The sequence below is a fragment of the Cucurbita pepo genome, chromosome LG10, assembly GCF_002806865.2.
Source record: "Cucurbita pepo subsp. pepo cultivar mu-cu-16 chromosome LG10, ASM280686v2, whole genome shotgun sequence".
Classification (NCBI taxonomy): Eukaryota; Viridiplantae; Streptophyta; class Magnoliopsida; order Cucurbitales; family Cucurbitaceae; genus Cucurbita; species Cucurbita pepo.
Window position 1 is genome coordinate 7,768,071 of NC_036647.1, and position 14,956 is coordinate 7,783,026.

Here is a 14,956-nt window from a genome sequence, read left to right on the forward strand (position 1 = left end):
AGTTCTTGCCTTAATCTTACTTAGCCGGGGGTTCATATAGATCTCAACTGATTTCTTCAAGTAAAATTTGAGAAAAGTCTAAATTGACTATTGACCTGTTTATTGACGTTTTGGTCCCGGTCCGAATTCTTATACTTTCATCATCAAAGGTATAACAACTAATTGGCTTGGAAACAATTACTATACTTTCATCATCACGTATCTCCGAATCTACTCAATATAAATTCATGATTACATAAATGTAAGTCGTACTTTGGACATCTCGTATCACAATCCACGTCCATACAAGCCTAAGAAACTTTAATCATTATTGTGACACCTTCAAATCACCTCATATGTTTAACACCTGTAGTTGTTCTTTAGCTTGTAAAATTTCTCTGTAGTATGCCTAAATCACTTTTTTTTTCACGTTCATACCAACACTATGATTTCGTAGTGATGAAATTTTCCTTCGACACTACCACTCTCGATATCCATAGTAGCATATAGGACTTTATGGCCTACCAGGGCTACTTGATCACTTGCATTTGAAGCAATTTACTAACGTACGTGGGTACATCCTTATTCCCTTTTTAGTCGTATAGATTATAGGGTGAATGGTAGCTCAATTTGAACATCCTAAAATTGTATTGTATAACTCTAGATAGAATCGTACAATTTGATCTCTTACGATCCTACGATCGTAGTGTGCAATTGAACGTTCACTACGATCGTATTTTGGTCTTATCTCCTTCAATACAAATCTATTTTATGTAAACGTTTATTCATTTTTGCACTTTTAAGTTCGCCAAAGATCAAGATAATGGAAGCTTTAAACCTTGATAAAGCCATAAGCTTTAAGCTCCAATGGTAATGTTTTGTAATAAAAGGGTAACATGGTCATTTCACCCATCAAAAACAAGTTTTTTTTTTATTATTATTTTAATTTTTGTTATAGGCTAGTTTCATCAATTTCGTTCGAAAATTAGAGGGAAATTTATTTTCAGTGCAATCGTCGCCTGCAGATCCAACGGGATATTCGAAAGCCGTCACCGATCTCTTCCACTGCAATCTCCGGCTCCCATTTTTTAATTTTCTCTCAACAAAGGGATCATAAATCATCCCATTTTTCGATCAAGTATGAGCGATATGATTTCACAGGCGGGGGATTCCGATTCGAAATTGGGATCAGATCCAACCAGTCGAATCGCCGAAGTGAAGGAGTGGTTGGGATCCGAATTTGGGAGGGCTGGTAAAGAAGTTCCCGATTTTGAATACACGCCTCGAAGCGTCTCTCATTTGCATAATCTCTGCACGCTTTCGCAAGCCAAGACACGCGCTGCTGAGATTCTTGCCAAAGACTTCCGCCTCAAGGCCGCCGAGTACCGCGCCCAAGGTTAGGGTTTATCTTTGAGCTTTCGTTTGGTGAAATCTTTAAGGGTTTTGTTTCTTTTGATTGATTTGTTTTTTTGGAGCTCTAGCGGCGAGGATCAGGGAGATTTTGGAGAGCGTGGGGATGGCGCAGGAGAATTTGCCCTCCAATGTGGTTTCATCGGCGCAGGTTCTTGCGAATGTGGCGAATTTATTGAACATTAGGGATACTGAGCTCAGTAGGTAAGGAAACCCCTAATTTTTCTATACGTTTGGTGTATTTGTTGTTGTCTGTGGAGTGTTTGATTGAGAGAATGTTAAATGTAGCTTTCTGGTTGCAATGGGTGATATCACTTTGAGGAAAATTAGTGTTGAGGAGAAGAGGACGAAGGTGGAAAAGGATTCTAAAGTTCTTCTTGATCATACTCGAAAGGCAATTGCAAGACTGACATATTTGAAGAGGTTAGTTTTTTGGTGAAATTTCTTTCTCAGAGAATTTCTGTGGTTCTTAAAATCCTAGTCACTTTGCCATGAACTCGGCAGAACACTAGCACAGCTAGAAGATGATGTAGCTCCATGTGAATCTCAAATGGATAATTGGAAGACAAATTTGGCTGTAATGGCTGCCAAGGAGAGGCAGTACATGCAGCAGTGTGCAAACTACAAGGTACTACTTGTTCTTTTTGTTTTGCTACTTGTTAGAATAAACGGGTTTATGAAGTTTAGAGATTGTTGTGCATCTGGATATAAGTTTTTCCTAGCATAGAATCCAATGTGTGGCTTGGTGATAGGGATGTTTGGAGATATCCTCCAAGTCTTGGGTTGAAACCCTTCAATAGAAAACTTGTTAAATTAAAACCGTGCTTGTCTTCCAAGGCTGAGCTTTGGAGGGTTTGGAGGGCTAGAGACCCAAAGTTCGCAAAAGCCAAAACCTGGGCCTGGTCCCCAATGCCCGAGGCCGGGTTCTTAATGGCAGTAGTGCTATCAATGCCGGGTTCTATAGTCAAGCCGATCAATAATTCTACGGAAGGTCAGGAGTGAATTGAGACCTTCAAGTGGTGAACCAGTCCTATGAGTGGGTTGAGAGGGCTATCATCTTTAGGATGTCTTCAGGGGGTTTTGAAACTGAAAGTTCACCCTTTCCAGAGTTTGTCTTGACATTTGTGCCAAAGTTCGTCGAAACATGGACTTGTTAGAGCTCCATCCTTAATCCTTAAGTGGGTAAAGCTTCCTTGCATATTTGTGGGCACATGTTACATGCAAGGAATGGAGTGCCCTTGATGCCCAAGTCGGTAAAAAAATGTTTTGGAGCATAGATATGTTGTATATTATTAATTTGATGGTGAAGTTGATGAACCTGAACTCCATTCATGAATTATATTGGCATGGAAAAATACGAAAAATACGAAAAATCACGTTTCTTCTTCAAAACTGCAAGTTCACAATACTTTAGGACGTATTCTAAAGGCTTATCTCATTCAAAATGGAGATTTGAACATGTGATTTGATGAAGTATTTTATGTGACAGGCAATGCTTAACCGTGTGGGTTACTCACCAGATATTAGCCATGGGGTACTGGTTGAAATGGCTGAGCACAGGAAAGAGTTGGAGAAGAAAACAAAGCCCATCCTTGATACTTTAAGGAGCTACCAAGATCTGCCCCCTGTAATTCTCCCCACTGCCAATTGTTTTTAACCTTTAACTTCACCAAAAGAGAAAATAAAAGGATTAAACTTCGCATTTTTGCCTTAATTACAGGATAAAGCTTTGGCTGCTTTAGCAATTGAGGATAAGAAAAGACAGTATGCAGCAGCTGAAAAGTATCTTGAAGATGTGCTTCATTCCGCGCTCACCACGACGCACTAGCTTCGCTTGGACAGCCTTAACCTTGTCGGTAAATTGTTGTGTTGTTTGTGCGTTAATTTTAGTAGATGATAGTGAAGAAAGGTGTATAGTCAATATTGAGGATTATGCATGTTTCGAATGCTGGCAACTGAGTATATTTTGTAACATTATGACATTAGGAACTTGACTTCCTTGTTATGAATATAGTTTCTTTTGTTTTTTAGAATGGTACATAGATTTGAAGAACTTGGTTAACAATGATTGGTTAAAAGAAAATTATGATTGCTATGGCTCTTGTAACGGTTCAAGCCTACCGTTAATAGATATTGTTCTTTTGGGTTTTCCCTTTCGGGCTTCCCCTCAAGGTTTTTAAAACGCGTCTGCTAGGGAGAGTTTGCACATCTTTATAAAAGATGTTTCGTTCTCCTCCACAAGCGACGAGAGATCTCCCACCTCTATGATTGAATCATAATTGAACTGGAAAGTTTTATTTCTTTCATTTGCTGTACTTATGACACTATTGCTTCTTGCTTGTATAACTAATGAATTCCATTCAAGCTTTGAGTGAGTGTTTCTTCCAGATGACTCGAATTCACGGCTGAAATGGCATTTGAGCTAGATTTTGATAAGATGGATGTATAACCTTTTGCTTGTGTTAGCATCCAGTGAAAATACAATAGTGCCTTCATGCTCATGCTCTTCCTTGCTCACTTCCTCGTGCTCGTGCTCGTGCTCGACTAATCCAATGTAATTGTGTCCTCACACTCGTGCTCTTCCTCCACTCCCGCGCTCTCATGCGCCTCACATCATTCTCAACGAATCCGGAACGCATTCCACAACTTATAGCCCCCTTCATATCTGTAAGGCAACTCAATTTGGATCCAGTGAATCAAAAGGAAGCTAATTTGGGTGTAAATGTAGAGACCCAAATGAGGAGATTAATGGTGAAGTTTTGGGGTAAAATGAGGGTATTGTTTCAGGTGGGAGTTCTGATATCAGAGGAGATGTTTTGATGAATACAGAGTAAGTTTGGGTTGTTGTTTTAGATTGGGGAGATGAGGAAGGACCAGAGGGAGACAGCAAAAGATTATACATGGTTGCGTATTCTTTTGGATCTTTAAAGCATCGTGTCGATTTACACACATTTCAGATAGTTTAAACCATATAACATAAACATAACTGAACTGACATAAAATTTATATTTTTGACCAAAAGATCAAAAGTTTGAATTTCTTGCTCCTATGATATCAGATATAGACTAGATAAAAATGCAACAACGAAGCTTAGTCGAGAAAATTATGATTGGTAGAGAACGGAAAAATGGCACGTGTAATTATGTAACTGTGGGACTTGTAGTTATATGTATTATTTATTATAGATTCAAATAAATTATGGAGCATATGACCTTGATTCAACCAATCCCTATATTTTGTAAGAAAGTAATAACCATATTTGTTAATCTTTTGAATTCCTACATTTAACTCAAAAAATTACTCATATTTGTATTGTATTAATGCTTAAAAATAAATTTAAAAAATCTACCATATTCATTTGGTCTAAATTTCTAACTTACCAATAAATATAAATATTCTTTTAATATTTAATTTGTAGTCAATAACAAAACGATAAAAAACGTTAAAAAAAAAAAAGTGGGAAATTTCTTTATCGGAATTTAATTATGGATGGGGAATCTCTCTAAGGTATCAGAATTCATGCCTAAAGGCGATATAAAATAACCTAGCCTATTCGAGAGGGCTAGTAACCTCTCACTTTAATATAAAGCTAGGTAACGTTCTTTACCTATGTATATGCTACTCGTACTAACATGGTGGTCAATCTATCCTTAGGTAGCTAACTTGTTGAGGTTAAAATTTCTTTTCTACTTGTAATAGCTCAAGCCTACCATTAGTACATATTGTTCGCTTCTATTTGTAACCATCCAAACTCACCACTAGTAATATTGTCGAAAGCCCGTAAGGGAAAGCCTAGAGAGGACAATATCTGCTAGCGGTGGATCTAGGTCGTTACAAAAGCACTTTAGCCCATTATTGCTAACCTCATGATTTTAGAACGCGTCTTAGGGAGAGGTTTTTATACTCATATAAAGAATGTTTCGTTCCCCTCTTCAACCGATAATTGAAGGAGTAGACATAACATATTCTCAAAAGTGAATGAAAATTGAAATTTTGAGTGGGAAAGGCTGGTATCATTACTATTTATCTCGAGTTTTTGTATTTTTTTTCCCACCAACTAAATAAAGGGAAACAATTAGCTTGTCGTGGTTTAAATAGACCACCGTGTAGCACAACTCCTTGTATTCTTGTTAAAGTATCACATAGTTTCGTGAATAGTTATATGAATAGGCTCAAGCGATCGAGTTTTAAAATAATAATTAATGTCTTACTCTTGATAAATGGACAATTAGTTCACTATGAAATGCAAGTATTCCAACCTTAAATCTTTGGGTCGAAAGTATATACTTCTCGAGAAAGTGGACAAGAATAGAAGGTAACATAAAGTATACAAACAGATATATTTTTCATACAAAAGAAAATAGAATAAACATATGAAGATATATGATTCCTAGTATTAGAATTTGAAATGCTTATAACGCAGAACTATACGAGGAATTTGATTTCAACTTCTTGGTTTTGTTGAACATTCTTCTCATGCTCAAACTGGAAACATCAGACAGCCATTCTTGAGAAGAGAGCTTGAATTGTGCATATATTCTGGTGTGAATCAATAGATATATCATCGTCGACTCGCTGCTGCTGCGATCCCGGCAGCTATAAGCCCCACTGCTGTAGCTGCAATGCCAATACCAATAACTCCATCTGCACATCGACATACCGTGAACCAAATTCGTTAAGGATACGATTCGACACGATAAAAAAGGTTAAAGAAAAGGTGTTCTAGAATCTGGATCTCATTGTACCTTTTGCAATTTGATCTTCTACAGTCTTTTTAAGTGCTGAGGCCTGCCTCCAATCAGGTGCAATCTACAAAAACCCAAGAAATTAATTATATACAATTAACGGTTAGTAATCACGACTCTCCACAATGATATGATATTGTCTACTTTGAGCATAAGCTCTCATGGCTTTACTTTGAACTTCCCCAAAAGGCCTCATACCAATGCGATGTATTCCTCGCTTATAAACCCATGGTCATTCCCTAAATTAGCCAATGAGGGACTCCCTCCCAACAATCCTCCCCTTGAACAAAGTACACCATAGAGCCTCCCCTAAGGTCTATGTAGCCCTCGAACAGCCTCCCCTTAATCGAGACTCGACTCTTTTCTCTGGAGACCTCGAGCAAAGTACACCCTTTGTTCGACACATGATTCACTTTTGACTACACCTTCGAGGCTAGCAATTTCTTTGTTCGACACTTGAGGATTCTATTGACATGGCTAAACTAAGGGGATGGTTTTGATAGCATATTAGGAATCACGACTCCACAATGGTATGATATTGTCCACTTTGAGCCTAAGCTCTCGTGACTTTACTTTGTGCTTCCTCGAAAGGCCTCATACCAACGGAGATGTATTCCTCCCTTATAAACCCATGATCTTCCACTAAATTAGCCAATGTGAGACTCCCTCCCAACAATCCTCGACATCATGGCTAGGATCACTCCTTCATTCATCAAAATCTTTGAATACGTTTTATGAGTCATGCAGATCATGGTTGCACTTGTAAGTAAGGTTCAGAAAGGAAATGCATAATTCAAACAACCAAATTACAAGATGAAGCATTTGTGCAATGATGTGTGATGCCACCAATGAACATTGTAGCTAGCAGAATACCACCATCTCACAAGGTTTAGAAACATAACATTGTTCTATACAAGCTGTAAAAGTAAAGTACTCGAACAAACCTGTAAACATTTTTCTAAAAGCTGCCGACTCCTTACATATTCAGCATTTCTGTAATATCCAACAGCCAACAAATAAAGTTTCTCCCTCTGTTGCAAAGGCGTCCTAGTATTGGTTAAGGAAGCTGCAAATCACATACTAATCCAACTTTAAAAACTCGACCATACAAATAAGAAGCTTTGAGAAAAATGGTTCAACTTGCTTAACTATGCTTGAGAATGTTCAGAACAGAGCAAACAAGATGAAAGTAGCTTCAAATGGAAAGTACCTTCTCCCATTTAAGGTCTAAGCTAATTTATAATCAAATTTAACGACAAGATGATTATGGCATTCGAGTTCGAGTTTGAGTTCTCGTTTCCGACTTTCACAAATTAATAACCACATATAGAAATACTGCTCATGGCATTCGAGCTTGAGTTCAAGTTCTTGTTTCCGAGTTCACAAATTAATAACCCATATAGAAATCCTGCTCGTGGTGTTCAAGTTTGAGTTCGAGTTCTCGTTTCCGAGCTCACGGATTAATAACCACATATAGAAATACTGCTCCTTCTTCATCTGGGCCATAATGAGTCCCACAAAATACAAGAGAACAAATCATTTGAAGAAAAACTAAACAAACAACCAAAAACATATCCAATTATGGCCTAAGAAAATTGACCTTTGTGAGCTGCCAGTTTTGAACGGCCGCCTAGAATGTTTATACCCTACAAACTTTACTTATAAGTTTCACAGCCATTAATTAAAGGACGGTGACCTTATTAACCAAGAAGCTGACATCAAAACATATAGTGGAGAAATATTGTCCTTCTTCCTAATTCAATAAACTCATAGGAATTCAAGAATATTTCTAAAACACCTACAGAAATTCCTTGCAGAATTCAGGCTGTTTGTTATCACATAATATCATGATGTAAGAGCCCAAAATGTTTATACCTTACCGCTAGCACCTTTTCAGGCTTCCCCTCAAGGTTTTAAAACAGTGTCCACTAGGGAGAGATTTCCACACCCTTATAAGAAATGTTTTGTTCCCCTCTCCGACCGATGTGGGATCTCACAATCCACTCCCTTGGAGACTCAGCGTCCTAGCTGGGATACTACCCGGTGTTTGGCTCTTATACCATTTGTAAGAGCCCAAGAGATATTGTTCTCTTTGGTTTCCCTTTCAAGCTTCCCAACGTGTCCACTAGAAAGAGATTTCACACCCTTATAAGAAATGTTTTGTTCCCTTCTCCAACCGATGTGAGATTTCACATATCATCACAGGCATGATGCATTTTCTTTGCTGTAACCTCAAGGTCAAAGATGATTTACCTTCAAGCATTGCTATGCCACGATTAATGTCCTCCGATTGCCTTGAGTGAACAAGCGCCCATGATAACCTCATGATACTTTCATTCTTGCGTTCTTCTGAGGCACCTCCGCTGGCCTCTGCAACTTCTCTTTCACACCCCTGAAATTCAATATGCAGTTTAAATCAAATAAATACTATGTTTCAATCTACAAACCCTAGATCAATTGCACACCTATTTTGTATGGAAAAAATCCAATTTCTTCATCTACAAAGTTTATTATCTAAGCGCGACAAAATTCATCGATCGGAGTCATTCTTCTCCGTTTTTCCTTTCGTATTATAGAAGATCGAACAGAAAATGTAATGTTTAAAACGAGAATTTAAGAGAATAAAAGAAAACTCACTACGATAACATCACGATCGCACCATGGGATTTGGTCGCCACCGCCGAAGAACGAAGAAACGGACTCGAACATTTTTCCAATCTTTGCCTCCATTAAATGCGATGAATCAACGAATTTCAGAAGATCAAAAGGAAACGAAAGAGATGATTAACGAAGAAGAAAATGAATTTGGAGATGTTCTAGATTTGAATTTGGTGTTTATATAACTATGAATCAAATTTAAAGGTTTTCTATTTTCTATATATTTCAGTTTCTTCTGAATTAAAATAGTCAATCTCAATATAGCTAACGCTGAATATGTAATGCCATGTTTTTAAATTCATAATATTTAAACGATTGTATTCCCTCCCTATCTTCTCAACCATTCTCTCGTTCATCGTTCGTTCTAGTTTATTTGTTCGACTTCTTTATTGTGCTCTTTGGTTCGATTTGAGCTTTCCCGTTCGTCTTCTCCATTGTGCTCCTTCGCTCAATTCGATAATCTTTTCAGTTTGAGTAACTCTGTGGATGATCAACTGCATTATCGGGTATCATGGTCTCCTTCATATTTAGCATCACAGTATCAGGCTAGCTTGCAGTCATCTCTTCTTTTGTATAAAAGACCATAGTCAATTGTACATTTGATATGTCGTAGGGTTTGTCGAGCTGCACCCAAATGGGACCTCTTCAGACTTTGCATGTACCAACTAATGATTCCACCCCATTTTCAAATCCCTTTGGTTGATTCAGACTTTGCTTACTACAAGTGCTGGCGAGACCGGTATAGTAGTGATCTTCGCCACTGAACTAAACGTTTCGTCATAGCCTAGTCCATATTTTTTAGAAAATCGTTGAACTACAAGTCGAACCTTATATCTCTTGATTAATTCGTCTCGGGGACACTTTATTTTGTAAACCCACTTGCAAAAGACGGGTTTGACATCTTGTAGTCTTGACATGAGTTCTCGGGTTTGATTTTGTTCCAAGGCTATTAATTATTTATTCATTGCCTTTTGCCAAGCTGTATTTTGTGATACTTATTCATACGTCTGGTTCTTTAACTTTGTCTACTATAGTAGCTACATTGACCTTTCTTCCCACAATTATAGCGAATACCTTCAAATCTCTTTCCTTGAAAACTATTGTTGTCGTTCTTTTGAGTTCTCCTAGGTTGTGTTGTTCGTTGGTGACTTCTTCCTTTGTCACCATTTTTGTATCCACTTTTGGTAGACGACTTATTAGTGCTCCGACTTTCACTTGTGTAGAATATTTCTTCTTCGACCTTTAACATGATGTCTCCCATTTGCTTAGTCATGACTTCTTGGCTGGCTAAAAAATTTCGAACTCTACAGGTGATGATTGAGTAGGTCATCCTTGTACAGCAATAACAAAAAATTTATATTCTAGTCGCAATCCATGAATAATGATCCTCTTCATTCGAGCTTCACCAATGATGGACTTCGAGTCTAGTTTAGTAATCTTTCGACAGATCAACTTGACTCTATGGAACTACGGAGTAATGTCATGTCATGTTGTGATATTGATAACAACAAGTTCTCTAAAAGTTGTAGTCTCGTATCATTCTTCTTTAAAAACAATATCATAAACGTATCACATGGTTCTTTCGGTGTCTTGTCATCCCAAATGTGCTCTAGCATCTCTTCTTCGATTATGGTCTTCAAGACAAATAGGTCTTCAAGACAAATAGGCAGCATTAAGATCCTCCTCTGACGGCTTAATTTCATTCCCCACCAGTGACCTCCCAGTTCTGTTTTTATAAATAGGATATCAGGCATGTTGTCTACCTGTTGTAGTTGTTGTTGTTGAGTTTTCTAATTCCTCCAACAATTTGAAAATCACCCATCGTATTGACAATCACTCAGTAATACCAAACAAGCCTTTTTGACACAAAACTTGGAGAATCAGGAACTACTCATGAAACAAAGAAACTCACTCACTAATACTCTCAAGAAATAGTTCTCACGTGGAAGATCAGACAGAGCTGCAACCACAGAACATACTAAGAATTCCAAAAGATTAAACAACCCACACCAACCTTACTCTGATACCAAATTGTCGAACACAACTATTTGTGGGAAACACTCGCACTGTTTATTAAAACCAATCGAGAAAAATACCCGATTGTTTTTTTCAAATTCCTTCCATTTCTATTATACTCGATTTTAAAAAGTTTCATTTCCACTTTTATACTTTAAAATTATTTTTAAAAATGTAAATTTTTACATTATATATATCATTTTCCACTCTTTTAATTATTATTCCCCACTCTCCCTATCTTCAAGTGGATAGGAAACTTAGCCACTTTGATATCATTTTCCATATCCCCATCTTCTTTCCAACCCTTCTCAAGCTCTTCAATCACTTCATTGCTCAAGAGCTCCACTCCCAAACCTTTAGCCGTCTGATATGAAGACCAAGACCTCAAGTATGTCAAGTAGTCCTCAAACTTCATCTCCTTCTCGGCTGCAAACGAGGTTATCGTCCCCTCTTCGTCTATCGACTCGAAAGGAAATTCGATCGTTTTATACTCTTCGTCTATAAATCGACGTGGTGCCTCCCAATATGGTCCAAAATTTGTAGTGTAGATGCGACGGAGGACTGCATCGATAGCACTATTGACTTCGGGTAATGTGTAGCACCATGCAGCGATGATGCCGTGAGGCTTCTTCAAGACCCATCGGACGTTTTTGTAGAACGATGGAAGGTCGAACCAATGGAGGGCTTGTGCAATGGTGACTAAATCAACCGACCCTTGTGGTGCCACTGTCTGCTCGACTTCAGTGATGGACATTGTTGGCGGGGTGTGGCGGTAGTGAATATTGGGATGTTTGGTTGTGAAGTCGAGTTGTTTTGGGCTTGTGTCTGTGGCAATAACCGTGGTATAGTGTGCAGCAAGCTGAAATGGTCAACAACACTAATGAGCTAATAAACTTGACTCAGTAGAATAAGCTACTAACTTATAGAGCAGCTTCAGAATAATGGATACAACAAGTGTTCTGTCTAATCAGTAGTTTTCAACACATGTATGCTCTTTTCCCGAGGACAGCAATAAAGAGAACTGAAAACCTAAGTGCTTAAAATTTTTTTGGTTCAAAAAATCTCTTTCCTTCTCAGGTTGTTTATTTACTTATTTTACTTGTTTCGACATATTTCGATTATGATCATATCTAACAGACACGAGTTAACTCACTTATCAATATTGAATCATTGGCAAGCGTAGTATGGGAAGAGAACTTACGGAGTGAGCAGCTTGGCCGGTGCCGGTGCCGACGTCCCAAACGAGGTCATGGGCGGGCGTCTTGGAAGCGATGTATTCGAAGAGCTTAGCTGGGTAAGTGGGTCTTCCGGCTGCATATTGCTCGGCTTGTTTTATGAACAGCTTAGCCATTTCTTTGTGTGTTGCGTGGTTGAGTGGAAGATTTTGGTAGCCATGGTGGCCAACTTATAGGAAGAAGAAAAGGGCTGGTGCCCAGCGCAGCCGTGACGTGATAGAACATGATGATGCAAGTTCATGAAAAGGATTGGGACTTAGAATATTGCTTTTTCTTAAAAGAGTTGTTCTTATTTGACCATTCTAATGTCTTTTCTTCTCCCAATATTTATCTGGGGGAGGGATTATTCGGGATGACCTAATTTTACATACAAAAATCCAAAATTAGGGGTTTAAATTTTACCTTTTTCGCTCCATAATTAACATGTTAAGGTCATATCAACAAATCATATGGGTAGAGATGGAGACAGAGACAAGGAGGGGAGGTGGTTCAGTTACCGTCTTTGTCTTCTCTTTCAATATTCATTCCCCTCGAGTTATGGAGTCTGCTGCTTATTCAATTTTCATTCCCCTTCGACTTATTTATGGCTTATTAGTTATACACTAAATAGCTATATATAGTAAAAAAGTAAAGTTATATAGAGTAGATAGTTATATATATATATATATATATATATATGAGGAGAGCTTTGAAAGTGTACTTTCTCTATTCTCTGTATTCTCTCCTACGGTACATAGTCATCATTACAAAACCTTTAGTTAAAGTTCTCCTTGCATTTTCTCTATCATGTTCTTTGTGTTCATCTAGATCGAGTGTGTGCGTTGTTGTGCGATCCTAACACCCCTCAAATTCTTAATTTATTTTGTAATGAATTTGTGAGGTCTCATATCGATTGGGGAGGAGAACGAGAGTCATCAAAGACCCTAAGCCCCGAAAGAGGTGGATTGTGAGATCTCACGTCGATTCGAGGGAGGAACGAGTGCTAGAAGATGAGATCACACGTGTCGGTTGGAAAAGGGAACAAAACATTATTTACAAATGTGTGAAAATCTCTCAATCTATAGCAGACGCGCTTTTAAAAACTTATTAAAAATATTGATAGGAGCCCAAAAGAAAAAGTACAACATAATCTTATGTTGGCTCACGTTGCCATACAATCTAACGACCGTGAAACTTTCTTCTCTCCTAAGCTTTAGAACCCCCGCTATGGTTTTGACTTGAACCTACCTTGAGAGCTTCTTTCTCAGGCTCTAGGCTCCACAACGTTGACTCTTCCATCTTAACTGGTCTATCCTGCACTCTCTAATTATATTCCTTCTAAAGAGAAAAGAATTATGTATTCTCTTGCATTAGTCTTCATCAATCGACTCTCTTACCTTAATCATCTCAATTTTTCAATTCGTTCCAATCCATTCGTTCGTCGAGCTATTTACTCAATCGCAGACAAGTTTCACTATCTCTATTATTGAATCAGGTAAATAAATAAGGTTTTGATTTACTGAATTGACTCTCCTTCACCTCGAACTTCTTTTTCTTTATTGTCTCTCTCTTCTTCTCTCACCTTAGTCATCGAGCTCAAGCTATTTTCCTCTCTGGTAAAGTTCGAAGCTAAAAAACGATATAAATAATATTCTCGTAATCAAATCATCGTTTGTCGAGAGTAGCTGTTGAGATATAATATTTTGAGAATATATTAGTTATCGAATATGTCTTAATATTCTTTCCTTTATTATTTGATTTTCAGTATATTTTATTTTATTCTCAATATTTAATTAGTTTATATTTTTATGTGTATGTATTAGTTGGTAGTTGTATTCTATTTCACGGTTATGAATATCAATGAGAATACACACCTTCTAACCCAATTCTATTTCTCATTCTTAACATGGCATCAGAGCATCATTCTTAACATGGTATGAGAGCACTGATATTGGTATTCCTAAATATCAAAATTTCCTCTCGAGTTAAGGTTTGGTGCCTGAGTCAAAGTCAAACCCTAACTCAATCAGTGAAGCCTTTACAGCCGTCGATCATCCATCGTGATAAGTCAATCGAGTATCACAACAACCACAACTTCCTGCTTTCAACAGCTTCTAAACCTAATGTCCATCAGCAGAAGCAATGGCGATGGTTTATCACGATGAAACTTATTATTGAATATGCCACCTTTGAGCTTGGTGAGAAATTTTAATATGCTTATAACGTATTCTTGACATTGAATGATCGAGAACAGTTTGCCAACCACAGTTCTTGGTCTAGTAGAGGTCTAGTAGAATGATTGAGATTCAGAAGCAATGACGATGATTTAGAAGCTGTTGAAAGCAGGAAGTTGTGGTTGTTGTGATACTCGATTGACTTATCACGATGAAACTTATCACGATGGATGATCGACGATTGTAAAGGCTTCACTGATTGAGTTAGTGTTTGACTTTGACACTGATACCAAACCCCAACTCAAGAGGAAATTTTGATATTTAGGAATACCAATATCAGTGCTCTAATATCATCTTAAGAATGATGTTCTGATGCTATGTTAAGAATGAAAAATAGAATTGGGATCGAATATGTGTATTCTCATTCTTAACGTGGCACGAGAGCATCATTCTTAACGTAACCTAAGGAGGAAGATACACAATAATAAAAAATAAAATTAAATTAAATTAAAAAAAAAAGAAAAAAGAGCGTACGTGAGAGAATATGTCAGTCCCTTCACGTGCTTACTTGGGGACAAAGACAGCGTGGAAAGAAGTTCAATTTTAATTTTTCTTTTGTTTCTTTCCACTCACTTTCTACACACCACGTGTTCAATTTTTATTATTTTTAATAATAATAATAAAATATCATTACTTAAATCTCAATTTTAATTTATTTTCTTTCTAATTTCTAAATATAATTTTAATTTTAATTCTATTA

General features: G+C 37.5%; 3 protein-coding genes across 3 annotated transcripts; 1 reads left to right on the forward strand and 2 right to left on the reverse strand.

Annotated features, from left to right (window-relative positions):
- Positions 1 to 957: 957 nt before the first annotated feature.
- LOC111803425 (AUGMIN subunit 1) lies at positions 958 to 3,427 on the forward strand. Its single transcript, XM_023687822.1, has 6 exons — positions 958 to 1,375; positions 1,461 to 1,593; positions 1,678 to 1,812; positions 1,894 to 2,017; positions 2,879 to 3,016; positions 3,110 to 3,427. Exons 1-6 carry the CDS (start codon positions 1,120 to 1,122, stop codon positions 3,215 to 3,217), a joined length of 894 nt encoding a protein of 297 aa, XP_023543590.1. The 5' UTR covers positions 958 to 1,119; the 3' UTR covers positions 3,218 to 3,427.
- A 2,237-nt stretch (positions 3,428 to 5,664) lies between these two features.
- On the reverse strand, positions 5,665 to 9,012 carry LOC111803434 (mitochondrial fission 1 protein A-like). The gene is made up of 5 exons (XM_023687836.1): positions 8,772 to 9,012; positions 8,388 to 8,526; positions 7,079 to 7,200; positions 6,135 to 6,198; positions 5,665 to 6,033 (listed from the first exon to the last, which is right to left on the reverse strand). The coding sequence occupies exons 1-5, from the start codon at positions 8,862 to 8,864 to the stop codon at positions 5,951 to 5,953; spliced, it is 501 nt and encodes a 166-aa protein (XP_023543604.1). The 5' UTR covers positions 8,865 to 9,012; the 3' UTR covers positions 5,665 to 5,950.
- A 1,589-nt stretch (positions 9,013 to 10,601) lies between these two features.
- On the reverse strand, positions 10,602 to 12,179 carry LOC111803429 (putative methyltransferase DDB_G0268948). Its single transcript, XM_023687828.1, has 2 exons — positions 12,010 to 12,179; positions 10,602 to 11,667 (listed from the first exon to the last, which is right to left on the reverse strand). Exons 1-2 carry the CDS (start codon positions 12,157 to 12,159, stop codon positions 11,020 to 11,022), a joined length of 798 nt encoding a protein of 265 aa, XP_023543596.1. The 5' UTR covers positions 12,160 to 12,179; the 3' UTR covers positions 10,602 to 11,019.
- Between the last annotated feature and the right edge of the window lie 2,777 nt (positions 12,180 to 14,956).

Excerpts from the sequence above, each read along its gene's own strand:
- LOC111803425 (XM_023687822.1), top strand. The coding sequence starts at position 1,120 with ATGAGCGATATGATTTCACAGGCGGGGGATTCCGATTCGAAATTGGGA. Across the intron at positions 1,376-1,460 it reads CGCCGAGTACCGCGCCCAAG|CGGCGAGGATCAGGGAGATT; the intron begins GTTAGGGTTTAT and ends TTGGAGCTCTAG. Across the intron at positions 2,018-2,878 it reads AGCAGTGTGCAAACTACAAG|GCAATGCTTAACCGTGTGGG; the intron begins GTACTACTTGTT and ends TTTATGTGACAG.
- LOC111803429 (XM_023687828.1), bottom strand. The coding sequence starts at position 12,159 with ATGGCTAAGCTGTTCATAAAACAAGCCGAGCAATATGCAGCCGGAAGA. Across the intron at positions 11,668-12,009 it reads CCGGCCAAGCTGCTCACTCC|CTTGCTGCACACTATACCAC; the intron begins GTAAGTTCTCTT and ends TGACCATTTCAG.
- LOC111803434 (XM_023687836.1), bottom strand. The coding sequence starts at position 8,864 with ATGGAGGCAAAGATTGGAAAAATGTTCGAGTCCGTTTCTTCGTTCTTC. Across the intron at positions 8,527-8,771 it reads GCGATCGTGATGTTATCGTA|GGGTGTGAAAGAGAAGTTGC; the intron begins GTGAGTTTTCTT and ends ATTGAATTTCAG. Across the intron at positions 6,034-6,134 it reads AGAAGATCAAATTGCAAAAG|ATGGAGTTATTGGTATTGGC; the intron begins GTACAATGAGAT and ends GTCGATGTGCAG.